This window comes from Zalophus californianus, chromosome 5 (genome assembly GCF_009762305.2).
Source record: "Zalophus californianus isolate mZalCal1 chromosome 5, mZalCal1.pri.v2, whole genome shotgun sequence".
Lineage (NCBI taxonomy): Eukaryota > Metazoa > Chordata > Mammalia > Carnivora > Otariidae > Zalophus > Zalophus californianus.
The window spans coordinates 61,609,683-61,637,492 of NC_045599.1; the positions used below are offsets into that span (position 1 = coordinate 61,609,683).

The window sequence follows — 27,810 nt, forward strand, 5'->3', positions numbered from 1 at the left end:
TCTTGCTGTGTCTCTCTCTGTCAAATAAATAAATAAATAAATAAATAAATAAATAAATAAAATCTTAAAAAAATAAAATATAGCTCTCTTCCACACAGATGACACAGTTCAGATTTCTCCATTCAAGAGCCCTATACACATCATGGTCCTCTTTTCCTCTTTTCTGCTTTGTCACTTTCTATGCCTTCCCAGGCAATCTGTCTCCCTAGCCACTAGCAGTCTAATTATTTTTCCTCAAACATTTCCTGCATTTCCCCTTTTATTTTTGTCCAAGCTTTTCTCCATCTCTAGTGTCCATGTTCTCCCAATGTAATTAATCTCCTCCTGCCCCTCTCCAGACTCCATAGAAAATATCTATTAACATGAACTGAAAGATGAAAACACAGATGTAGAAGATAAGCAAGATCAGAGAGCTAAAAGATCAGAATCATAGAATTAAAAGAATTTTTTATTTGTCAGCTGAGAAAATTAAGGGCCATATATACTGTCTGCTTTAAGCTAGACAGATAATTCAAGAGCTATGACCAATAATTCAAATATTCTGAAATATTCTGACTCCTGACATCCATGACAATGGTGCTGTAGCAAGGGGAAGAGCAGAGTAGCTAGAAATTTTGGTTTCTTTTCTTAAAAATGGTTAGTAACATTCTTCAACTGTGAAGTTTAAAACTACCTTAGAAGCTACTGGTTTACTAGAAACCAGGGAAGGCAATATCAAGACACCCTCTGTGCCAGTGTAATGTTGAAAATATTCTATTATTTTTTAGTGCTTTTTTTTAATGAGCATATATTTGTACAGAGCAAAGCCTATCTGGAGTAAGATATTTGTATTTCCTTTGGGCTTAATCATTACAATAGACTGTCATTTTTTTCTTTAAAGGAGTTTCTTTTTCCTGTCACGTTAGTGAGTTGATGAATACAATGCTCTATTGGACATCTGTAGCTTTTGCTTATCCCCTCTTCTGCTAACAACTCCTTGAATTTTCTTTGGTGAACCATACCTCTTATTTTTCCATGTGGTTTGGGTGGGGCTCGGGCGTGGGCCTGTGTGACCCTGGCCAGGCTGAAAGAGTATCGTAACCTCAGGTCATAATTCATGAATGAGCATATGACCAAGTTAAACAAATCTAGTTCAGTTAGTTATGCCCAATTCCTATGCTTAAGTGATAAAGAGTTGTGCTTTTTTGTACTGAACTGAGAGCTCTGAGGATACATATCTGGAATTCCACACAGTCTTCCTGTCATGGCAAGGAAAAAAGGTAAGCGATAGAGACTGGGTCCTGATGACATTATCTGGATCCTTGGAATCAAATGCGTCCCAAAGCAAATTTATATCTGGACTTTTCAGATACATAATCCAGGAATATTCCCTCAATATGAGCCTAGTCTGGTTGTTTTTCTGTACCTTGTAATCAAAAGTGTCCCCAGACAAAGATAATTAAGATATTTTCAGTAATAGTGCTTGCTACTTAATGATGAGAATGTGCTATACAGGTAAACCCAAGTGCCCAGTTCTTTTGAAAGATATAAACAAGAAAAAAATCATTGTTGGATTTGTAAATAAATTTCCAAAGAAGAATCTGAGGCCAATATTGTAATGTTCAGGTCGAATGAAGTTAAAACTAAAAATCATACTTTTATTCTGAATTAAAATTACTAATTTGTCCTTAAAAATGTTTCTTCTATGTCCCATGTAAAAGGGTGCCAAAAATTTTTGATTAAAATACTTTTACATTACAAAACTGTGGATTGATAAAGATGCAGCAAATAAATAAATAAATATATTGTACATAATGGTAGGCAGATTTTTTATTTTCAAAGAAGTGAAAAGCAGAAAGTCTAGAATAAACCCTGTGTTGGATTGAAACTGAAGCACTGGTGGGTACTCATGGTTTTAATACATAATGATAGATACAGAAAGATATAGATGTGTATGGATATGTGCATGAACATACATCTAAATCCTAGTTATGTTGGTTGAGAGGCTCTAGAAGCTATATCACTCTGATAGGTTCTAAATACCACTCTCCACTAAAAGGAACCATGGCTCCTTAAAGAAATGGCTGTTTCAGGGCTAACACTGGGAAAATTTAGGATGAGCTTCAAGTGCTCAAAGAATAATGGAGACATGTAAAAAGGACAAATGAGGACACCTGGGTGCTCCGTTGGTTAAGTGTCCGCTTTCAACTCAGGTCATGATCCCAGGGTTCCTGGGACGGAGTCCCGCATTGGGCTCCCTGCTGAGCGGAGAGTCTCCTTTCCCTCCGCTCACCACCCCCACTTGTGATCTCTCTCCCAAATAAATAAATAAAATCTTAAAAACAAACAAACAAAAACAAAACAAAACAAAAAACAGACAAATGATTCAGCTTGAAAGGGTTCCTATTGGCTAAATCTGGAATGATCTTAGCATCAAAAATCCATTGAATAAAATAAAAGTCCACAAGTACATCTGATATACATGAATGAATGGACAAGAAAGAAAAACTCTTTGTTATAGTAGAGAGTCAACTAATAAATGGAGAAGGAAAGACAGAATTAGAAATCAGCCATTTGGCAATCAACATAGCAAAAAAACCAGTTTGGGCAAGAGTCATCAATAGATACCAAACGTAGCAGATGAATGTATGAGGAAGAAGAGGATATCTACTGTAGTTTCAAAGTATGTCTCCACAAGTTAATAATTAAAAAGGAAAAACAGCAATTTTACAGTACAGAAGCCTGACAAGCACCACCCTTAACTAAAGGATCAAAGTTAACAATACAAGCAATGGGACAAATCACCATCACATGCTTCCTGAAATGGTGCACTGAGAAAATCACAACATCACTTCTGTGGCATTCTTACCAAATATGTATTACCTGAATCTAATCATGAGGAAACATCAGACAAATTATGGCACATTCTACAAAATAACTGATTTGCATTCATCAAAACTGCAAGGTTAAGAAAGACACAGAAAAGATTAAAGACCAAAAGATATGAAGCATGAATGTAACAAGTGAACTGGGATTTTCTTTTGTTACCAGAGACATTGCTGGGACAATTGGTGAAATCTGAGTGGGGTCTGCAGATTAGAAAATAGCATTACATCAATGTTTATTTTCTAATTTTGATCTTTACCGTAGTTATGAAAGATAATGTATTTACTTTTAGGAAACACATACTGACATATTTGGGGTATGATAAAGGGTCATGATGTCAGCAACTTAAATACAGCTCAAATGGCCCAGGAAGAAAATATGTATATGCAGAAAGTAGAAATCATAAAGCAAATATAGTATGTAACTTTAACACTTGGGACTCTGGGTGAAGGGTACACGGAGTTCTTTGTACTATTCTTGCAACTCTTCTATAAAGCTGGAGTTATTTTGATATAAACATTTAAAAGAAAAAAAAGTATACAAAACATATTTGGAAACAGAAAACAAAACAAACAACCACTTTAATATGTAGGCCTGAAGAGCCAGAGACTTACTACACTGATAAAAAATAAAAAGTGTCTGTAATTAAAAACATGGACAAGAAGTCTTAGGAACTTGGAAATCAACAGTACAGATGAGTTGTCACTGGAATATAATCAATGGTATTTAGGGGGGAAAAAACCCTCTTTACTACTTCTTTGCTTTGTTTCATGTGTAAGCCCTATATTTTTGCCAGAAAGTCATCAGTTTTTTATGATTTTTTTCTTGTTCTCAAAATCAGTCATTTTTTGGAGGAATGCTTTGCCTTTCTGAACTCAGGATGATGACCCCCTTTCTCTTTCTGAAGAGAAAGCTGTAGGCCTTCCCCACTTTTTTTCCTTATTCACATTTCTTTGAGTGAGGGGGAGATGTATCCACGTGGGATAGCTATTAACACAAGGATTGTTTTCAATTCTCTTACTTGACTGCATGTGTGCTGGTCAAATGCCCATCCACAATGACCACTGGACGGCACTTTCATATGTACACCTCCTACCTTAATTCCTAGTGTTTCTCAGGGTCTAAAATAATGCAGAGCTGCTGACTTGTTATAGTACATTCTCCTATCCCCAGTGCTTGGCTCCATGAAATTCTGAAGAGGTAGAGGACATAAAAACTAAAAATCATCAGAATGCAGAACTTGCTCCTTATTTCTGCCTCTCTCCAATACTCTTACTTGGATAATATATCTGCTTGGTACAATGCACCATTCTCAATATCAAATCCTGCTCACCTTCCTAAGTAGCTTTTGGGGGAGAGTGTCTCCAGCTGAGTGTGTACAAGGAGGTACTGCTGGAGGCAGGCAGGGGCGGGTGTGAGTTGCACATGGCCGCCTGCAATGGGCGGCGGAGGGAGAGCTGGGAGAGCTGACAGTGAGGAAGAAGAGTCTTTTTGCTTCTAGGTGGGAAGGCTTACATAGTTAAGGCACACTCTCGATTGTGCTTTTTAATCCAGTTTCAACAGACGTGCAGATCATAGAAAGTCTTTCCAGATTCTGGCAATAGGAAGATTGTCACAGTTTTCAGTGTTATAAAAAATTGTTTTTTTCTGTATCTTTATGGGTATTTTATTTTATTTAAAATTTTTATTTATTTATTCATGAGAGACAGAGAGAGAGAGAAAGAGGCAGGGGGAGAAGGCTCCCTGCTGAGCAAGGAGCCTGATGTGGACTCATCCCAGGACCCTGGGATCACGACCTGAGCCAAAGGCAGACGCTTAACCGACTGAGCCACCCAGGTGCCCCTTTATGGGTATTTTAACAGAAAATTGAAAGAACTGTGTCTTGAGCTGCTAGCCAGATGCCATTTTAAAGTGAAATCTTGAATGAATTTGAAAGGCATATAGCAAGAAGCAAATAGAAATGTGAACTCTTCAAAAGCATATAAGCAAACTAAAAGAATTTTAGAAGATAAAGATATATTATAACATAATCTGGCATAACAGTATTTTAGGAAGGTTTATTGAGATTAAATAGTATACTGAAGACCCAAATGAAAGCAAGATCATCACTTCTGTCCACCCCAAGTGCTATTTCAATTAGCTATTGAAACCAAAGAGACAGGAAGATAAAATGATTTTTTTCTCTAAAAATATGACAGTTGCTTACTTAATTGAGAAGAAAGTGATTCTGCCTTAGAATAGCAATGAATTTAGGATGATTCTTCCTATACCACACATACTTCACCTTAAATTGTCTTGAAGTTTAAATTAACCTTGAACATTGAATCAGTTTCACATTTATTTAGCTTTAAGGCCACTACCAGTCAATGAAGTTACCTCTGTGCATATTAGTAAAAGGCATCCCTGCTGGGCAGATACTCATAGACTTTACAAGGGAGTACCAGCTGTATTTTAGTACTGTACTGACTCCTTTGAGTGAGAAACCTTTGTGCAGTGCACACGCTACACAGTTATACAGCAGACCTCTCTCACATGCTAAAGAAACTCAAGGTTTCAAAGTCAAGAAGGGAAAACATCACCAGGATCATTTAATTAAAATCATATTAATTTTAAGACCAAAAGCTTTGTTTTCAACTTGTGCCTATATTTATGTGACATTATTAAGAGAGAAAAATATTTGTGAGTCAAACTGCTATCACAAAACATGTAAGGAAAATTCACAGCATATCAGATACATAGATAGATGTGTAAGAACGCCAATTTGGCCAACAGGCACAGAACAAATGTGTACTTGCTTCCTGGGATAGTAAGAGGGCAAACCTAGGTGTAACAGTACAATAAATATAATCATAATAACTCTGATAGAGATTCAAGTTATCTGGCAACTTAGCAATTATTATAGTTATTTTAGAAGATCAAATCATTTTATGATAAATATATATTACAATAAATATTGGCTACTGTAGTATACTTAATCACATTTTCTGTTTTATTTTTGGAAGTCTATTAATCTACATAGAATGCATGTTAACATTAGACTGTGAAGTGAAAAAAATTACATAATTTAAAAAAATATACATATTTAAAAAATATATATGCAAAATATATTTTTTGAATGATTACTCTTTTTAAAAAGTTAACATAACCAATTGCAGGACTTTCAAAAGCAAAAGATTTTTGTTGTTAAATGCTACAAAGTGCAAAGAAAATTTAAAAATACATATACTCACTGAATTGGCATTTGTCGGGTTTGGCCAAGGTCTACCACCACCTGGACCCCTACAAGATAATATGATAAATGAAATTTTAACTTATGCTTTGAATGTTTCACAATAAGCAATAAGAAATCATAAAGTATAACATTTACAATTCAGTTACCATGCAGTTCTAGTTTAACACTGAAATTACTCTCTGTATTTTCATAGCTTTTTTAGTTCTTTTTTTTCTAAAGATTTATTTATCTATTTTAGAGAGAGAGAGCGAGAGAGTACATGAGAGTGGGGGAGGGAAAAAAGGAGTGGGAGAGAGAGACTCTCAAGCAGACTCCATGCTCAGCGCAGAGCCAGACGTGGGGCTCAATGTCAGGACCCTGAGATCATGACCTGAGCTGAAACCCATAGTTGTATGCTTAACTGATTGAGCCACCCAGATGCCCCAGCTTTTTTATTTCTTAAATCAAAAAATTTTATCATTCCACAAAATAGTTTTCTTCCCAAATCAAACTACTTTGGGTAGGTCTAGTTTTATTTTAAGTTCAATTATTGTAATAAACACTAAAAGTGATAATCACCTGTAAAAGTAAATATATGTGTATCTATCTAAATCATTATGAAAACATACTTTTGCAACAAAAAGCACTAATTATGAAATAAATGTAATGTAATATAATCCTATGACATAAATATGTGCTACTTGTATCTCATTCAAAATTAAAATGAAATTATTTAAAAAATACCAATATGTATAAAATGATTGCTCTTATTAAACTACAAATAAATAAATATACAGAAAAGGTGATTAAATTGGACTCTTCAAAAAAAACCACACAGACTATCACAGATTACTTTATACATTACTTTGCATATTATTTTATATCAATCTATCTTTCAGTGCTACTGACAATTTAGTTACTTTTTAAAAAGGGAATCACACTTCTTGTTTTCATAATTACAGTTCAAGACAGTGGCCATGGTAAATCTCGGGAAAAATAGGAAGTAATCTATGCCAATGTATGTCAGTATCTTATTTCATTTTAGGGTGGTGGATAATGTTTTGTATTGTATAGCTTAAAAGGACATGAATCTTTTAAAACAAAATTAATGCCTAATTAAGTGAAAAAGGTCTCTTGTTCTCATGCTTTAGTATTAAGTATACCTGAGTAAATACTTCTTGATAAAAAGTAGGCTGATGTCAGCAGGTCCTCTGTAATTAGGGTCACTCAAAATTCCCTTTTCCCTCTATTGCAGTAGAAAGATAGAGGAAATTTTTAAATAAATTAAAAAAAAAAACATGTCCCCTGATTCTTATTTTAGGGACCTGAAACCTAAAATTCAACGTGTTAGATAGAAGCCATCCAACTTAGCTATGTTACTTGGACTATTCAGAACTGTTTTTCATTTTGTTTTGGAATTCCCCAGGGATATAAACAACAGGGAAGTGCATGAAAATTCTGTCCATGGGTTCTATCGGGGTACCCAAATACAATTTTTCCCAATTCTGCTTGAGGAAAAAGGAGAAAATAAGATGCCAGAGAGGAGCTGGTCAAAATGTTGTGCACAGGGAGAAGGTTAGGGGCATTTGTACTGTCTCTGGAAACTGGTGCCTCTTAAAATGGTGGTGATGATGATTTTACAATCAACTACTGGGACACTTTAGAAAGATAATCTTACATATAGGATTCAATGTCCTAATGAACAGAAAGTGAGGTAAAACATAGGCTATGTACTGATCAAGTAAAACATTTGATTTGTTTGATGTTAATCCACATGATTTGTTTGATGGTAAATAAAATAAAGGTTGGGAAATATTTATCTTAAAACAGCATAAAAATATACTATATCCAAATCATGGCAAAAATTTGTATACAATGATGTTATGTCAATAATTATCTCATAATTTTGATATATTATGCTTAATACAGGACTATGTAAGATTAAATATAATAAAAATATTTTACTTATCATTTAAAAAATTATTTAATGTTAGGTTAACATGCTAAATTAAATGTTAAACATTTTCCTTAAATAAGTAATAGCATTAAATGTTAAATGTTACATTTATTATCAGTAACAATACCTTTTATGCATTTCAATTATTTGATAAATAATAATCTAGTCTCAGCATACTATGTATTTCATGTTAGATTGTACTTAATATGATAGTGATTTAATAGGATTTAATATGATAATTCACATGGATAAACTAAATTTTCCCCAATAATACCATTGTGTTGGAAAACATTTTAAGTTTCACAAATAGTGCTAAATAAAATGGAGGTTCTATTAGTGAGTAGTTCTTTTAGAACAACTACTTAAGTTCAGGGGCACCTGGGTGGCTCAGTTGGTCAGGCATCTGACTCTTGATTTCAGCTAAGGTCATGATCTCAGGGTCATGGGATAGAGCCCCCATCAGGCTCCGGGCTCGGTGGGGAGTCTGCTTGAGATTCTCTCCCTCTCCCCCTTCCCCTGCTCTCTCTCTTTCTCTCTCTCAAATAAATAAACAAATCTTAAAAAAAAAAAGAACAACTACTTAAGTTCAGTAATTCCCACTCCTTTTGAGGACCATCGTTATTATCAAGAAAGTAACTTACAAACTATAATAAAAGCATTATTTTGAATGTAAATTTTTATATGGTATAGTTTGAAGTAGAATCAGATTAGTCTCATTTAAAAATAAAGCAAAAAATGGAATTTAAATGAAGTAGGTATTTTTTGGTGAGGGTATACAGTATGATGAAGTCAAAGCAACTATGATTACTGTAGAGAAAAAAATCCTCTTTTTCTTCTTTTTTTTTTTTTAAAGATTTTACTTATTTATTTGACAGAGAGAGACACAGCGAGAGAGGGAACACAAGCAGGGGGGTAGTTGGAGAGGGAGAGGTAGGCTTCCTGTGGAGCAGGGAGCCCGATGCGGGGCTCGATCCCAGGACGCTGGGATCATGACCTGAGCCGAAGGCAGACACTTAACGACTAAGCTACCCAGGCGCCCCTCCTCTTTTTCTTCTATAATACAGTTGTTTTATTTCAAAATAATGACTACCCAAATTTTATCATTCTATAGGATAACAAGAAGGTCTAGATCCTTTGAAATCCTTTGTCCTCTTCATTTCTATAAAATACCAACGTATACAAAGTTGAATTAGACATGCTGTAATGCTGAATCCTAAATTCTTTGGAAATTTGTAAAAATATAGTTAATTTATTGTTTTTATTTATATTTTTACTTTTTAAAAAGATTTCATTTATTTATTTGACAGAGAGAGACACAGTGAGAGAGGGAACACAAGCTGAGGGAGTGGGAGAGGGAGAAGCAGGCTCCCTGCGGCGGGGCTCAATCCCAGGACCCTGGGATCATGACCCGAGCCGAAGGCAGACGCTTAATGACTGAGCCACCCTGGTGCCCCCTTATTTTTTTTAAGAGAGAGAGATAGCAGGGGGAGGGGCAGAGAGGGAGAGAGAGAATCAAGTAGACTCCCCACTGAGTATCGAGCCCGACACGGAGCTCAATCTCAAGACCCTGAGAGATCATGACCTGAGCTAAAATCAAGAGTGGGATGCCTAACTGACTAAGCCACCCAGGCACCACTAAAAATGTAGTTAATTTAGAAACAGAGTTTCTTTTAAAAAATTATCTGTAATGCATTTGAAAACATTTACATTCTGGCTATAGTATGTAAATTCTACTTTAAATTACTGAAATTGATATTAAGCTTTTATTTGTAAAAATAGTAGTTAGAGAGATATTAAAAGTATACTCTTAATTTTAGATGACACTATGTATAATTTATCCTTTTAGACCATGGAAATATAAAAATTATATCAGAATAATCATTTTCTTTGGAGGCAACCAATATTTTTTAATAACATTATCAAAATTTTGTTCCAAATAGTTTCCCAGTTAGAACACAGTATTTAATTACTTTAGTGAGCACGGTTGGATATTATTTTTCATTGTCATTATACTTTCATGGTAAACAGGAAAACGTGACAAGCTAAAGAAAACTCATCCAGAAATGATTCTCTGGCAGGTCCCATCTGACCCTAGCACACAAATATCTTAGACTGTTAAAAACATAGCTTAAAGTAACACTATTCCAATGCCTTTTCCTTTAATTTTTAATTTACCCAACATGTAAAAAAGTGACATGAAGAAAGCCACAAATGCTAGTTAGAAATACTTATTTGAAAAAAAAAAAAGGAATACTTATTTGCTATTGCACAGTATAGCAAATATGAAGTGAATTTCAATAAAGTTTACTCTATTGAGTACAATGGACATAATACGTTTTATTTTTTTATGTCTCTTTAAATTCACTTTTGCTTTGTTGGGGCTAGTTTCAACACAAGAATCCTTCTCTTTGGTTGGATCTTCCATACTTCAGAACTTCCTTGTTAGAAGGAAATATTTACATTTTCATTGTTCTTTAAGAATATCCTAATTTATAGAAAACTGAAAACTATATATAAGACCCCAAATAAAAGTCAATGGTAACAAATAATGGAAATCTGAATCTGGAAGGCTTCAAGTTTCTTTAAAAACCAGAAATTATATGAACAGTACAATATTATGTAATAAAAAATATTTTAAAGCATCTGGGTATATTTAAATGAGAAACCCAAATCCAAGTATCAATAAAAATAATCATACTAAAAATTTGAGCCATACTTTTAGTCTCCATTGTCTAGGGAATTTAATGTATGCATTAAATGTTAATGTTTATCTGTGTATCTGTTTAAGTGTATGTGAGAAAGGAACTCGACAATTTTAAGCAGCTGAGTCTCTTAGTGGTCACATAAAAATAACTTTTTTCTCTATACTAATAAAAACAGATTGATCTACACTTGACTATATGACTAATTATAGTGAAGTGTAATATACAAAATGACATTAGATACGATCTTAATATTTAATGATAATTCTAGATTTAAGATCATAATATTCAAGATGTATACTGCTTACATCTATATACAGTATTCAAAATTATATTCCCTAAAAGCTATTGCATTTTAATGTCAGGAATCTCAAGTAGGTAAATTTTATATATATCTATAAATCCTATTGGTAAGAGTTGCAGCTTTTGATATAAGCATAAAATATCACTCCTTTTTGAAACAACCATTAATAAAGGCTAAGCCTTTGAAGGATTTAAGAAGAGTCAGACTTCATGTCTACCCATTTTTACTTTAAAAGTGAAAAGACGTGATAGGAAAATTTGACCTACTTCTTTCCCCTTGTTCTGTTTGAGTCTGGCTGGTACCCACTTATTAACCTATTTTCTATTTTAGGTAAAATTGCTTTCCATGAAAATGGCTTCAGAAACTCACAAAAATCCCATCTATATCAAAAGAGCTTATCTCATTATATCTTCAATGCCATTAAGTGATGGCAGAGTTATCTAATTTGATATGTAAGTAACTAAAACATGGACTAATGGGAAGATATATTCAAGGAAACTGCCCACAACCCTACACAGAACAGTTTTATTATTTCTGATAAGCTTTCTTTAGGCCACATCATGGAATTGATCCTTTAGTGAATTAACAAAAGTCATGAACAAGCACCTGGTATATGTGGAAATTTGAGGGCAAGTTACATAATGAAAAATAAATAAAAGTCCCTTAACAGACAATATTATTTTGGGAATTTAGGAACAATTATTGGCTTTGGGCTTGAAAGGCCTTTTCAGTAAAAAGAAAAACAAAAAAACAAAAAAACAAAAAAACAAAACAGCCAGAAAACTGTTAGTCCTTATCCAAGCATATCTTAATTTTCAAACAAAAATTCACCTTATCATATGGAACTTCTTTAATATAGAAGACACTACCAAAGAGAACTCTTGCTGGGTTACAAGTGGTGCCAACAAAGCAAAAGTAAAGACTCACATATAGGAATTAAAAACTTTTAGGAATTACTATATATCTGTTAAAATGAAGTTAGTATCAATTGTCTGCTTCTATGGAGTTAAGTCAGGGTCTTGGTGCCAGCATCTCTTTATAGTTTTATACAGACTATATTGAGCCTATGTGCTTAGTTATAAAAGACTTATTTTTATTTAAACAAATGAAACATGGAAATTTGGCTAAAAGTTGGCATTTGGCATTTGAAAATGGAAAAAATTAAAAGTTGCAGGGAAGGCAGAAAAACAGAATATGTTGTGAAAATGAAGCAAACACTACCGTTCATGTTTAGTTTATTTACACTAGTTTCATTTTATACTACACAGAAATTGAGGAGCTCAAATTGTATTACAAATTAGCGTGACTTCAGAAGACAGAAAACAGAATACTTTACTAAACAGGATAACATAGCATTTTGCTTACATGTTCATTCCAGGCATTCCGGGGCCACCTAAAGCATTCAGGGGGGGTCTCATTGCACCTCCATAGTTCTGTAATGATAACCAAGGGTCAGACTACCACAAAACAAAAAAACAAAACCAAAGAGGAGGGGGGAAAGAAAGGAGAGCAGGTTAATGATTTCCCTACATAACTCCTGATTGGATAAGGCCTGTGCAATTCATTCTCTGAAGGGTCCACTCTTGTACTATTGCTTCTATCTTAACAATTACTTTGGTCTGTGTCTTTTAAAAACTACATGACTATGTAAGATCATTGGAGCATGTTAAATGATTAAGGTAGAGTTGCAATTATAATATTCAACACATCCTTATGAATCTCCTAATATCTGTACAACAGTGAACTTTTTCAAATAAAACATTTTGTAAATCCAAAACTCTGTTTTTAAAGAACAGACTTAGTCAGCATGTTTGAAATTGCCAGACCCAGAACAATTATATAAAGGCTAAAGGAAAAAAAACTCAACAGGTGAACCCAGCATAAGAAAGTTGAATGCAAACTTCTGTTCATAAAATAATATATCCCATAGAGAGATGTATGAATATACAAATATACAACAACATATGAAAACTAAAGTACACTTAAAATGTATACATGAATTTTATCATGCAATAGGCTTCTGTCAACATCTCTTATATACATTCAAAGGAGAAAAACGCTTTAATGTTTTAACATGCATATCATATTAGCTTACTTTAGTTTCCATTACGGCCAAAAGACTGATTTTAACATTCTCATGTTAATATATTTTGACACTATCAACTGCTTTCATGCTTGGCTTTCTGACAGCGCTGTTCTTCCAACTTTTCTCACATCCTCTTTTTCCATTTCCTTTGCCGGCTCCTTTTCTTTTGCTAACTCTTTAAATGTTGTTTTTCTCCAAGTTCTAGCCACAGCATTCTTTTAAATAAGTACATATTTATGGGTAATCTTATCTGCTACCATGAGTTCAGCAACTCTTTAGGAATCCCAAAAGTTTTATATTTGGTCATGACGTCTCTACTAAGTTCCTGCATAATTCCTATGTTGAATGTCATTTGGATTGTTTCCTTCTGGACACCACTTCATGCTCAACACATCTAAAAGTAAACTTAGTGTTCTCTTCTCACAGCTGCGTTCTTCATATTGCTTTCCTCAGTCAATTCCATGGTGTCACCTGCCATACAACAGTCCAGGCTAAGAACCTCTGGGAGCTCAATGATGTCTCCTCCTTTTATTTCAATTCCCACATCCAGGCAGTTATCAAAGTCTCTTGATTCTACCTGTGAAATAGCTTTTGGAATAGTGCTTTCCTTCATATCACACTAATCTTTGTCATTTAGTGAGACTAATGTACCATCTTCATTGGTCTGTCTGACTTAGCCTTTCCTCCTCCCCATCTATTCTTCATAATGCCTCCAGAACTATGCTTCTAAAACTCAGTCCTATATATGTCACCTAAAAGGCATGATGACCCACAATGCCTAACAAATACCTAGTCCTCAACATGGCTCAGAGATCAGCCCAAGCCTATATTTCCTGTATACATTTCCTACAATCTTTACCTTCTTTCCCTACTCCCAGCTATACCCTCCAGCCTACTGGATTTCTTGTGGTTCAGAAACACGCAATATACTTTTTCACTCATGGTAACTCATGGCATGATCTTCTGTGTAGTAGGTGCTAAGATGACAAGGAAATAGTCAATGAGTCTGTTAACTCCAGAGTGTAAGCCACAGTTTATAAATAAATTACCTAGTTACATGCTCTTCTCATTGCTTATTTACTTTTACTTTCATGAAATCTTATTTAAACATCCCAATTTTATGTGCTATGGGATAGAATGGTTTCTAGCCACAGTTGAGTCATTAGTTAAAAGGATAGTTAGTTCCCTTAACCTCTGGATCAAGCATGGTAATGTCACCACCAATATTAGCAAGAAGTCTCTGAGAAGAAAATTAACCATTGGAAACAAAATCTGGATGGTAAAGTATAATAGAAATGCTTCAAAAAAACAGTCTCCTTTCATTTTTGGTCTTAGAAAATCTGTTTCATTTTATCAAGGAAAACATTAGTTTTCCTTATAGCTCTGGACATAGAAAGACATTGGTTTGAACTTCTGTTGCCACTGCCCCATTTCCTCTGCCCCTCTTTCTATACGTGTGATCATGGGCCAGTCCTTCTCCCAGTGATCAACTCAACTTTCATTTCCTTATCTGTAAATTGATATCATGTCCTTTACAAGCTTGTTGGAAGATAAAATGAAATCATATAAAACACCTATCATAGTGCTTGGTGCATTAAGAGCATGATACCTAGTGGTCAAAACTTGTAGCCGCTAACTCTTTCTTGTCACCATGAGTAAGGGAACAACTTAAATAAGTCCTCTTCTTATCAGTTTCCCTTGAGCCTTCAACCCTCACAGAATTACATGCTTGTTTATGTAGTGCTTCCTTGACAGAGCATGCATATTTCTTTTCTAGATTTTTTTTTTTACTGCCTAACAGTTTTTCTTTATGTATTTGTGTCTCCTGCTAAACAGTAAGTACCTTGAAGGTAGAATCTGTTTTACTCATCTTGGTATATCCAGTGCTCTAGTATCACAGGAAATGAGTAAGAAATTATCCAATACATAATTTAATAGATTTACAAAATATTTTCATTTTGTGAATAATCTGAAGCAAAAGAAAACAGGAAGATAAGAAAGAATAACAACTGGCTTTCCAAGTGGTATCAACAAAGGCAGAATGGGAAGAGCTAATTTAGAATCACTGAATTTTAAAGCGGATGGCAGTTATACAATTCCATCTGGTTTAATCTCTTTCCCAATGCAATGTTCCTGACAAAATGGCTGTTCAGATTCTGCTTGGAAAGTTTATAAAGAGTTTTTCAATGACTGGGCAGTTTACTTTTACTCTTCCCTTTACTGAGCTGAATTCGACCTATCTGAAATTTGAAAATACAGAATTGTTAATTCTCTCTTTACATGAGAGCTTATCATGTATTTTCATCTCACCATTTCTCTACCCCAGGTATTTGATTTGGAAATCATGATATGTTCCTACTTGTATATAACTCATTTATCCTTCAGATTTCTGGAGGAAGTAAAACTAACTGGATAGTCTTGGTGAATTTTTCTGTTAACCATATGGAACCTGGTAAGCATAAGAACACAGGCAAGCTAAGTATATCTTATTACAAAAGCAAGTAGAAAAATGTCTTCCATATGGTATTAAGTAAGATATTTTTCTTGATTAAATAGGTAATTATATATTACCACTGAAATTAAATTTAAAACAGGTAAAAAGGTGAGGAAAAATATGCCAAGATTGGAGCAAACTTTTATTTCTTCATTCATGCAGTAAGTATTAAGCACATGTTTACTATGTTCTAAGTGTGCATTTGCCTTAATCAACATTATCTAAGAATTGTTAGATTATATATATATATATATATATATATTTCTCTGTTCTAGGAATTCAACTGTTCCAATAGATAATTACTTTCTTTCTCCATTACACTGGTTTTAAGGTCAAAAACTTATGGAAATAATATCTACGATAAAAAAGAGATGTGTTTTATGTTTGTGTATAAAGCTAGAAATAATATTCTAGAGATTATTTCTATAATTCAACTAGAAAGAAGCAGATGCATTCTGTCCTTGGGTAGCATCTGTATGGTTATAATATCTACTATGAGGATTGTTTTTTTATTATCTTTCAAGAAACACAGATAACCTTTATACAAATTTCACAGTTTATAATGCATATGTTTCATATACCAGATGTTATAGGTAAATATCTCATAAGAAGTCCTCATTCCAAATTATTTTACCTCACATTTACCAAAATGTGAGGTAAATAATATGATTAATATTAATCATATTAATATGAAAAATATTCATATTAATATGATTCCTTTTTCATTTAAGTACATGGTATGTAGAGTTTCCTTTAACCTTTACACTCTGTATACTGTGATTTAAAGAAGTTATTGTAGGTAGTTCTGGTTTCTGAGGTAAATTCAAACCAAAACACCTTATTGCCCTCAAATTATGAAGAAATAGATAGCAAGGATACTAACCCAAATGGCAGAAATAAACTACTTTTTTTGAGTTTGAAAATACAAGAATTCACACTTACATGATAAACTTGGGTATTAAAATTCATCAATAAGAGATTGCACACCAGCAACATGTTTTCTTACTTTCTATTGTAATTTACTTACAACACAAAACACATAAACATACAGCTAAATATTTGTAAAACATAAAGACCAGTATGCTTTCCACTTCTGCATTTTCAAATGAGATCTAAGTGTTCATATAGCTTAAATAACCATTGGTGTATCTTTCAAACACTGCAAAACTGACTCTTAACTCAGACTCTAGTTTTTAATAGTATTGAAAATACAGGTTTGGGATGGCAAAAGCTTAAAGAGCAGCTAGCTTAAAAATCAATAAACTTAATGAAGAATGATAACTAAATTATAGGCACCACGTTTTTATGTATATTTAAAATGTATCTATTATGAAAATCTTTCGGGAAAAAAATCTTTCAAGTTCTGTAGAGACAAACTGGCTTTCTTCATTAATGACTAAAAGACATATTCAGTCAATGAAATATCCTATAGATCTTATAAATTCTAATTGCTATCAATAACTTCTGATGGTTGGTCACATAAATCATCAACCCCAACATGAGTAGACATAGGGAAGAATAATTTAAATATCTAAATCAGAGTTTTACAAAATCTTAAGAAAACACATAGGAAATAAATGGGCCTAAATAAAAGAAATTATTTTTTTTCTGACTCTGAGGATGTCATGTCTATTAACATATGGAGTTTTATTTTTTTTATGTAATATGGTATCTCTGAAAATTTTGGTTATAATGTCTTTCATGTTTTAATATAGTTATATATATATAAAATTTTATGTTGGTTAGAAACTCCTAAGTCTAACTCACATTATCTCAGTGTTAGATTCTTAATTCTCTGACTCTTTTGGGCACATAACAAAGGATTAATTTAATTTTTTAAAAGTAGATACATAAAACAAGTTCCTAAAACTGGACTTATATAGCTATTCTTGGAAAGGGATAAAGAAAATAAATTAATTCACTCCTTTAACCAGCATTATGACACATTAACCTCTGACCCAGAAGATAGAAATTTAAAATTCTGGATTTGGGATTAGTTTCCTTAAAATATAACATTATAATATTAATTTATACCTCATTTAGTTTTCCCAAGAGAGACAAAAGGATGTTTTACCAAAAATAAATGATATCCTGGAATAGCGTACTTAAAAAATGTCATGAACAGGTAGGATAGATTCAACCTCAGTGTGTGCTTTTGGAAAATTTTGATAGAGAAGTAGGCTAACATCTGCTATAGACTAATAGGTTTATGCTTGTTCACTAAGACCCATTTAATATTTATTTATAAATAGCCATTGTTTTCATATTCTATGAAGAAATAAGGTTGTATGTAAGAAACTGTCAATGGCATTCTTTAAAAGACTTATAGAAATATATTTTGTTGTTTATTCTGTTTCATATCTTAGATCAACTGTGTTTTATTTAACTTATTTAACTTACATACTTATCTTTTATAATAATTAGTATAAATTTTTTAGACTTCCTCAGCACAGTTAACAAAATGGTAATTAATAGTTGTCTTTTTATAATAATTCCTTTAATGTATTTCTACACAATATATTTTTTCAAATGTACTAAAGGTGTATGTGATAGAACCTGTTAAAAAATAAGTTTGTGGTTATATCAGTTTGGACATGTCATAGATATTATGTCCTCAAGAGTCTAACAACTATGTTGTATCAAGCCTTTAATGAATATAATAAAAGCCAGCAAATGAGATCGTTTGTTTATGTATAAGATGAAGGCAAAAAAACTCAGCATCTAGCTTTCTGTGTTGATTATTTACCTGTGGTCCTAAGGGCACCATTCCTCTTGGAGGAGTCATTCTCTGCATTGGCCCACCCATATTTGGATGTCCTTAAAAAAAAAAAAGGTATGATGATATTAGCAATGAGTGCTAAACCAGGAGATAGAAGCCTCCTCTCTGCTTGGTGTTAAATCTTACTTACTAAGGGACTGGGTCATAGACTTCAGCTCATCTTCGCTTCCATGGCTACTTTTCTGCCTCTTACGACTACTTGCCCACACTCTCCATTCATTGAGATTGATTTTTCTTCCTACTCTGTGCTGAAATACATCTCTCATACCATTTGCTCCTTTTACCTTGGAACAGTGTAATAGAGCCATACATATCTGTGGTACCTAAATATCTCTGTTGGAAGGACCTGATTATTGATTTGTTAAATTAATCAAGCCATTGGTTGCTTAGCATCCTTTTTTCCTCCTGCTCATCTTTCAGATGGACTAGCCTATCTGAAAAAGGCAGAATAAATCCAAAGGGATATAATTCATTATATAAAAGGTTTTAGAAGTTATTAAAATATGGATTTTTAGATCTTTAATACTTTGGTTTCTTATGTTATCATCACCCTCGTATCATGCATAATTAAGAGTTAGCTGAGGAGTGCCTGGTTGGCTCAGTTGCTTAAGTGTCTGCCTTCGGCTCAGGTCGTGATCTCAGGGTCCTGAGATCGAGCCCAGCGTCAGGTTCCCTGCTCAGCGGGGAGTCTGCGTTTCCCTCTCCCTGCCTTCCGTTCATGCTCTCTTTCTCTCAAATAAATAAATAAAATCTTAAAAAAAAAAAGAGTCAGTTGCAAATATAACTCATCTGGCCATGTTACCTGCAAAAATGCAACTGGTATAATTATGGAAGATTTATACAAATACAATTGTCCTTAAAAAGTAAAGGATTTATTTGAGATTCTGTGTATCAATTTCACTTTTACTTTAGAGTTGTCACCTTGTTGTCGAGTTGGGTCCATTCCACTTGGAAGTAATGGCTGACTTCCTGGGACACCTCCAAGTGCCTAGGTTATTTAGTAAAACAAAACAAAAAAAATATTCTGAATATTTGCAAAATAAGTGCTTTAACAATTCTCTTTTAAATTCCTATAATTACAGAATTCATTTAGCATTTCACCAGATTTCTTATATTTGACATTAATTTATAAATTTTATAGCTCTATATACCTAGTATAAGTTCTTAGTTCTAAAAAGATTCTACCTTGCTCAATTTTGTGGTAAATAAAATAAGTACTTCTTGGAAACAAGAATCTAGGCAAAATTGTCCTATTTCATCCTGAGAAGTATAATGCCTTTCCCTAAAATTAATTTACTATGGGTACTAAAATATCTAATTTTGCTTCTTGAATGTAATCACTCTATTTTCTACAGATTATTTTACTCATTTGGCATTACAATGGCAGCAGGACTAAAATGCCAAAGGGCCAATAAATTTTTTTTTGCCGTTGCATTTTCCCTAAGAAACCATTTAGAAAAATAATACTCCAATTAAGTTCAAACAGTTTGGCTGAATGGAAAAAAGAGAACTAGAAGTGAAAAAAGGTGGAGTGATTAACAGACAGGGTTTATTTTATGAAGGGTGTGATATCGGATATATCCCGAATCACAAGTGTCTAACAGTTGTCTGAACAGAACTCAGAGATGGACCAAACTAGAAATGATTTAAACCTGATCCTATATACATGTACTCATTCACATGAACACATAATCCTGACAACTGGCAAGAATTTCTGTAAGATTCACTAATTTAACTTAAAGCAGAATAAATCTTGTCTACTTAGTGAAAAATTACAAACATTTCAAAAGAAATTTAACAAAAAATTTATATGTCCAGATCAGAACTATTTTCTATTCTTTTCTTCGATCTCCTGTTGAGTTCGTAGGTGTTCAGAATGGTTTGATCCCTATCCAGCTGAATTTCTGGGACCAGATGAAATCCAGGTCTCCTATACCTCTGCCATCTTGCTCCGCTCCCCCAGATCAGAACTATTTTCTTAATCTTTATCACTTGGATACAGTAAAGAGCTACCATTTCTCAAGCCATTTTTGTAATTCTTCAACTTTTTTCTTCTTACAAGCACACCAAACACACACGCTACTATACGATCTGTTCCCTGCTTATCTTTCCAGCATAATTTCTTGCTGCTGCGCCTAATGTTCTAACTTCCAGCCATACCAAACTTCCTTCAGTTTTTTTCAATTTATGAATTTAATCAACAATATCTCAATGCCTACCATTAAAAACAAAACAAAAGTAAACTAAAACTAAACAATCTCTCATCTGAAGGAACTCACAGACCTCTATGTGCCTCTTGTTGACATATTTTAGATCTCAGTTTAGGGATCAGTTCCTGGCAAAATTCTTCCATATAACCCCAGGCTGGGATAAGTTTTCCCATTTGTTTTAAACTATATATATATATTTTTAATTTTAAAACTTACAGAAAAATTATACCAAGCAGTACAAAGAATTCCCATAGACTCTGACACCAATTGCCCAACTGTTAACATTTCACCACATCTGCCCCTGAATCACCCTTTCTCCTTCTCTCTACATGCACTTGTTATCATCAATCTTTTTCAGAACCACCTGAGAGCAACCTGTAGACATTATGCCTCATCACCTCTAAGTACTGCAGAATATAGTTCTCTAAACAAGGATATTCCCATAAATAACCATAACACAATGTTTCCAGACAGGAAATCCACATTGATACAACACTACCATCCAAACCACAGACCTCAATCAAATTTGCCATTTGTCTCAACAATGTTTCTTTTTACTTTCTGTGACCAGGATCTCATGGAACACATGTTGCATTTAGTGGTTGTATTTCTTCACCCTCCTCCAAGCAGGAATTATTCCTTAGTCTTTCCCTGTCATGTCCTCAACAGTTTTAGAGTCTGGGTCTTCGATTCTATAGGATGATCTTCTGATGCCTTTTCATGACCCACACTCAGGTCCTATTTTCTTGGAAGGGTTCCTGAAGAAATGATGCTGTGCTCTTCTCAGTGAATCACCTCAGAGGCACATGATGCTCACTCATCCCATTACTGGGGATGTTAACATTTCTCATTGGATTGTGTTGGTGTACACCAGGTCTGTACACCATGGAATCATTACTTTTCCCCTTTGTAATTGATTACTTTTAGTATTAGAGCTATTCCAAGATTGTCAGTATCCCATTCGTCATCAATCATTTATCAACCCACCAGCATCCACTGACAACTCCTAAGCACTAGGATAGTTGCCAAACGGAGATATCCCATGTCTATCATTCTACGTGGTTTAGTCAGCATTCCACTGTAAGGAACAACTTTTCTTCCACCCTTCCTTCCTTCCTATTTTAATCAACAGGTTGTAATCTATTATTATCATTTATTTTAATATTCAAATATTCAAGATTTGGCTAGCAGGAGGCTCTTCAAGCTGGTCCTTGTGGTCTTCTGACATGTCTTCATCATATTTTGAGCATTTTCTTCCTTGGATGAGATGTTCCAAGGTCATCTCATATTTTTTGTAGCCCAGCTCTGAAAGGGCCCAGAGCCCTGATTCCCTCTAGTGGAGAATAACATTTAGACATCAAGATCTGAGATCTCAGAGTGCTCATTGTAACTTGGGTACACTCCTTTTTGGCCCTCTCAGTAGATGTTGCACTAAAAAAATCTGTGTATGTACACACATGCGTATATGCACACACATATACATCTATGACTAACTCTATATCTGTGTGTATGAGGAGGACATATACACATGCCATAAATTCATATTTCCCAGAACAAAGTCAACAGGTCCAATTCCAATGCAAAACCTCAGGATTATTTTTAACCTTCTTCTTTTTTATGTTTGTAAATACTTCTCCTACAGTGAAAAACCTGGCTTTCATGGTCTTCAATATCTTTCACTTTTTTGCTCAGTGTATTTATTTGCTCAATATAACAGATCTCCCAATCACAACAACCATTTCTTTTTTCTGTCACCTCTGGATGGCTCCTTCCTTCCTGAACATCTTAACATGCCGGGGAGGTAAGGGCTGCTTATGTGCTTTTATAGGATTTTATATCTCATTTTCATAGAACTTAAATACAATCATAGCTTATTTTCCTCTCTGCATCTCCAGTAGACTGTAAACTCTGAAGGTGTATGGAACCTATCTGTGCCAGTTGGCTCAGATAAATATTTATTGAAGGAATAAAAGAACTAAAATTTAGACTGGGAATTTTAGTAATCATCAGTGATAAATCCTAAGAATGAAATTGATTTCAAAGAAAAAAAGAGAAAATATATAATTCTTTTTAAAAAGATTTTATTTATTTACTTATTTGAGAGAGAAAGAGAACATGAGCAGGCATAGGAGAAGAGGGGGAGGGAGAGGGAGGGGGAAAAAAATCTCAAGCAGACTCCACACTGAGTGCGGAGCCTCATGTGGGGCTCAATCTCACAACTCGGAGATCATGACCTGAGCAGAAACTGAGTCAGATGCTTAATGGACCAAGCCACCCAGGCACCCTGCAAAAATATAAATCTTTAAAAATACAAGGAGAGGTAGGAAAGGAAAGTGAAACTGAATAGGAATGAAATTAGAAAGTGGACCAAACCAACATTTTAGAATGGGGAGTTTTAAGAAGCAAGAAGTAGTCAACACCGTCAAAAGTTATTTAAAAAATGAATTAGGCAAACTGAAATTATATGACTAATTAGCATTATCTTCAATTGTGAGTCTGGAATTCTTGCTTTTTTAGCTCTGCAAGTGGTTAAAGTTTTATACTCTGGACTTAGAATCTGAATTTCTAACTCTTATTAAGGGCATTGTTTTATACCTGGAAATCATTTTCTTCAAAATTTTACTTTTTCCTGTTTATCTTGGAATATCAAAACAGTTGACAAAGTCTTTTAGTTTCTATTCATCACTTAAAAATACAGCATAATCTCATAGAAATGATGATTAATATCAAGTTGTCATTCAAAAACAGTGTCCTTTTTCTAAATCGAACTCTTTGGTCATCAGTGTTTGCCTTTTGGTAGGTCAGAACTCTAACTTTTAAAAGATTTTTATCAGTCTTGGGATTACCAGATGATTGTTTTGCCCACTAACAAGCCCATAATCGCTACATTCCTTAAAAGTTTAACATCAGGAAAAATAAATTTATATATCTTGTGGGTTGATATTATCTTCATATTTTTAATATGCTAATCACATTCCATTCAGACTTGTATAACTAGTCACAAATTTTGACATACATTCTTTGTTCTATAAAAGATCTTCACTGTGACAGAGAAAATAACACTAATGGTGAGGTCCCTTAATAATAACAAACATAATATCAACAATAATATACACCTGTGGCTCATTATATTTATTATTTCACTCAGTGCTTACAACAATCCCACGAGGTTATTATTATTAATCCTTCCTGATGATGAGAAACAGGTTTAATACAGTAGTTCGCCCTTATCCACAGTTTCACTTTCTGTAGTTTCAGTTACCCATGCTATACCTCAGTCCTGAAACAGGTGATCCCTCTTCTGACGTATTGTCAGGTCAACAGCGGCCTAAGGCTTTGTCACGATGCCTACGTCATTCACGCCATGTCATCTCATCACGTAGACATCTTACCGTCTCACATCATCATAAGAAGAAAAGTTAGTGCAGTACAGTAAGGTATTTTGAGAGAGAAATAGAGAGCTGCATTCACATAACTTTTACAGTTTATTGTTGTAATTGTTCTATCTTATTACTAATTATTATTGTTAATCTCTTACTGTGCCTAATTTATAAATTATACTTTATCATAGAAATATATGCATAGGAAAAAAACATGGCATATATAGAATTAGGTACTATCTGTGGTTTTCAGGCATCCACTGGAGGTCTTGGAATATATCCTCCATAGATAAGGGGGGACTACTGCTTATAAATAGTTAATTTGTTGATGATTATACTATTGGTAAGTAGCAGAGCCAAGGCTTCAAATCTGGTCAACATATTCCAAAAGTTCTAAATATAAGCCTTAACTCCTAGGATTTAAAATAAATGAAATAATATGAAATTTTATTTAAACAGAAACAAGTGGAGAAATGTCTTGTTTCTTAAAAAATTTAGTTCATGAAGGATTCATCATATGATTCCAGTGGTAAGCCCCTCTAGGAACTTAAGATTCTGGTACATATTTCCTTGAATACCGATACCTATATTGCCTCCTCAGAGAGAGTAAAGCCTCACTGATGATGAAAAAAAAAATAGTGAATTTATCATTGCTTTATGATATAATTCAGTTAATAATTTCGACCTACCAACATTTTGGATGTTTATATATATAAACATTATATAAATTATATAAAATATAATTTTATATATAAAATGAATTTTTTATATAAAATGAAGTAGAATCACCTAATTAAGAAAGCTTAAAAGTAGAAAGGATTTTAGAAATAATTGAGTCCATTCTCATTTTACTGGTAAGAAAATCAAGGCCCAGAAAGGTTAAGTGACTTGTTCAAAGTCATGCATTGCTGGGCATTGCTGGCATTTGGACGTAAGATGCTTGACACAAACAGGTCCTTTCAACAATATCAGTCGTTTTTTTTTTCCTGCAAAAAGGCACTATTCATAGAAAAGATATTAAAATGCAGAAATGTTACAGTCAGTATAGGAAAACATTTGTCTTCAAAGCACAATTCACCATTTGACATATATTTACTTATTTATTTCTCTTTTGTCTGTATCTCAACTACTGCAAGTACACTATCCAATATACTAGCCCTTTGCCACATGCCGCCATTTAAAATTAATAAAGTTTAAAAATAAAGTTCTATTGGGTAGTGCTGAATTAGAATGCCAGCTCCACAGGAAGAGGGATTCTTACTAGTTTGTTGATGTATGCCTACAAGTAGAATGGTGCCTGACACATAGTAAAACTCAACAAATATTTGCCGAATGATTGAATATTTTTGAGAGAGATTTTGTATAGCCCAATGAAGTTTCCAATCAAACATATGGCAATGGACTTTTTTTTTACTTATATCCAAATAGGGAATATCTGTGATAAAAATGTTGTAAGATAATAAGATGTGTTTTGGCAAAAGAAGTAAACATTGTACCAAAAAGTTCTACATACATAACTTGAGTAAGATTGCACAGCATTTACTATGTTCAGTTTTCTTGGTTTGGGAAGGAGAATGAATTTCTTTTGTGCCAGACATTTTGAATTTGTTAATTTCCTATGTTCTACAAAGGTAGAAATTGGAAAGGGCCTATATCCTAGGATACACTCATAATTCAAAGTCCTAAGAAAACAATATGTTTTTTGTTTCAAATAATAATTTAAATATATTAGTAGTGTAATTATTATAATAATAAAGAAATAAGAAGATCTCAATGAAGAAAGGGATATTCTGAACTGGCCAAAAAAATTACTTTATGTTTTCATTATTAATCACTAATTTATATTAGACTTGTGCAACATTTAATTTTTAAAGCTAGAGATTTACTATAGTCATCCTTAAAATTTCAGCTATAAGACTCCTATTATTTATTCAATGTAGAACATACTTCTCTTAATGCAGCTGAGGTCTTATGTTCTTATATTGATATCATTAAATAAAAGTAAAATCCTACATGTGGAAAATTTTACCAAGACAAAATTATTGGGAAAGGACATGCCAAATGGCATGTATCCTGAAAGGAGAACATAAAGTGTACTTTAAAATATAGGTACCTTGTTATAGGAATATGTAAACTTATTTTCAGTGTATGAGTAAACATCCCAACAACTTTTTTTCTGCTCAAATGCCTATTGGTATTTTCCCTATGTGAGAAGTAATGAAGAAAAATCCTTTTTAAGATTTGCCTATCCTTAGCATCCATTATGTTTTTCCTTTTATCAAGTAAGAACTATATATTCAATATTAATGAAGGATAATCTTATATATTGAATAACCAGAAGAATAAAATATCTGTACTTTTACTTATCTATTCTATAATTAACCAATAATGTCTTCTTCTAATCACAAATGAAATACTGGTTCGATGCAAATTTTAAAATGCAGAAATAAAAAAAGAAATCATTCATAATTCTATTATCCAGAAATAAAGGACATAGCCTTTATGGTCTTTGACAAATGTGCGTATGTGTGTGTGGCGAGTTGGGGAAACTGATTTTGTACAGTGATATATAAAAGGTGATATAGTACATGTGCTTTGTGACTTCCTTATAGCTGGTAATAGATCATAAACATTTTATCCCATCAAAAATTTAATTCTATAACATGCCTTTTAGTAGCTGCATACTATTTCACCATTTGATTCCGTCATCATGTATTTAACTACTCGACTACTATTGGAGAAATTACCTTTGAGACTTTCAGTAGAATGGTCAGATGCAGTGTGTTTTTAGAATACCAATATCAGCTTTAGAATATAAAATGATCAAGAGCATTAACCACGTCACATACCTGTTTACAGAGTTTCAGGAATGGTCAGAAATAAAGGATTAACTAAAAATTCTACAGAATCAATAAATCAGTAGTTTATTCTTGGTGTCACTCATTAACAGTCTCTGTATTTCTGGCTGCCTCGATTTCCTCAGCATAGTGTTGAATAAACATTGTGAATCTTTCTGATTAAACTTTTATCTAAGAGAGGATAAAGACTTGTTCTACTCCAGGTTCTGGATGCTGCAACACCAACGACCTATTCTGACAGCTGAGCCAATTTCAGTGTAAAATTGTATAGTCAAATATATTTTTTGGACTTAATTTCTATGTTTCATATGTTTTTATATATATTTATTCTTTGCAGTATATTTTGCACTATATACTGCAAATATGATTTGCAATATGTTCTTTGTATATTTTTGTAATTCTACTTTTCTTCCATTTTTTAGAGACCATTACCCTTTCCTATATTTTTTTTGGTAGAGTGATACTATACCATCTTCCAAATACCCAGTCCTAAAAATGTACAACTAGTATAAACCATTGTGAATTTAGTCTAGAACCATAAAAACCATCTCAGGAGAACTTCAAATCTACAGTCTAATCATTAGAAATTATAAATTCTGAAAAATCTGTTTATTAAAGGAATATCTTTTACATATTCAAAATGATTATTTAATACCCCTGGAGAGTATTTCACTTTATATTTTCTTAGATACAATCTATCAGAAAAACAAATTTTAATTAGTTTATGATCATTCTAAATGAAGATGAAATAAAAAAATACTTAACATATTTGTGTTTTTTTAATTTTTTGTTATGTTAATCACCATACATTACATCATTAGTTCTTGATGTAGTGTTCCATGATTCATTGTTTGTGCATAACACCCAGTGCTCCACGCAGAATGTGCCCTCTTTAATACCCATCACCAGACTAACCCATCCCCCCACCCTCCTCCCCTCTAGAACCCTCAGTTTGTTTTTCAGA

The 27,810-nt window shown here is 33.4% G+C and overlaps 1 protein-coding gene across 8 annotated transcripts in view; it reads right to left on the reverse strand.

The window, feature by feature from the left end:
* The window catches only part of SSBP2 (single stranded DNA binding protein 2), a 296,491-nt gene that overhangs the window by 41,482 nt on the left and 227,199 nt on the right, over positions 1–27,810 (reverse strand). For 6 of the 8 annotated variants that reach the window (XM_027604668.2, XM_027604661.2, XM_027604665.2 and 3 more), the window contains 4 exons: positions 19,320–19,386; positions 18,366–18,436; positions 12,405–12,496; positions 6,096–6,144 (listed from right to left, as the gene is read on the reverse strand). In XM_027604668.2, the coding sequence (XP_027460469.1) occupies positions 6,096–6,144; positions 12,405–12,496; positions 18,366–18,436; positions 19,320–19,386 (279 nt within the window). The remainder of the gene's footprint in view (positions 1–6,095; positions 6,145–12,404; positions 12,497–18,365; positions 18,437–19,319; positions 19,387–27,810) is intronic. The other 2 variants (XM_027604669.2, XM_027604666.2) reach the window with 1 other exon arrangement.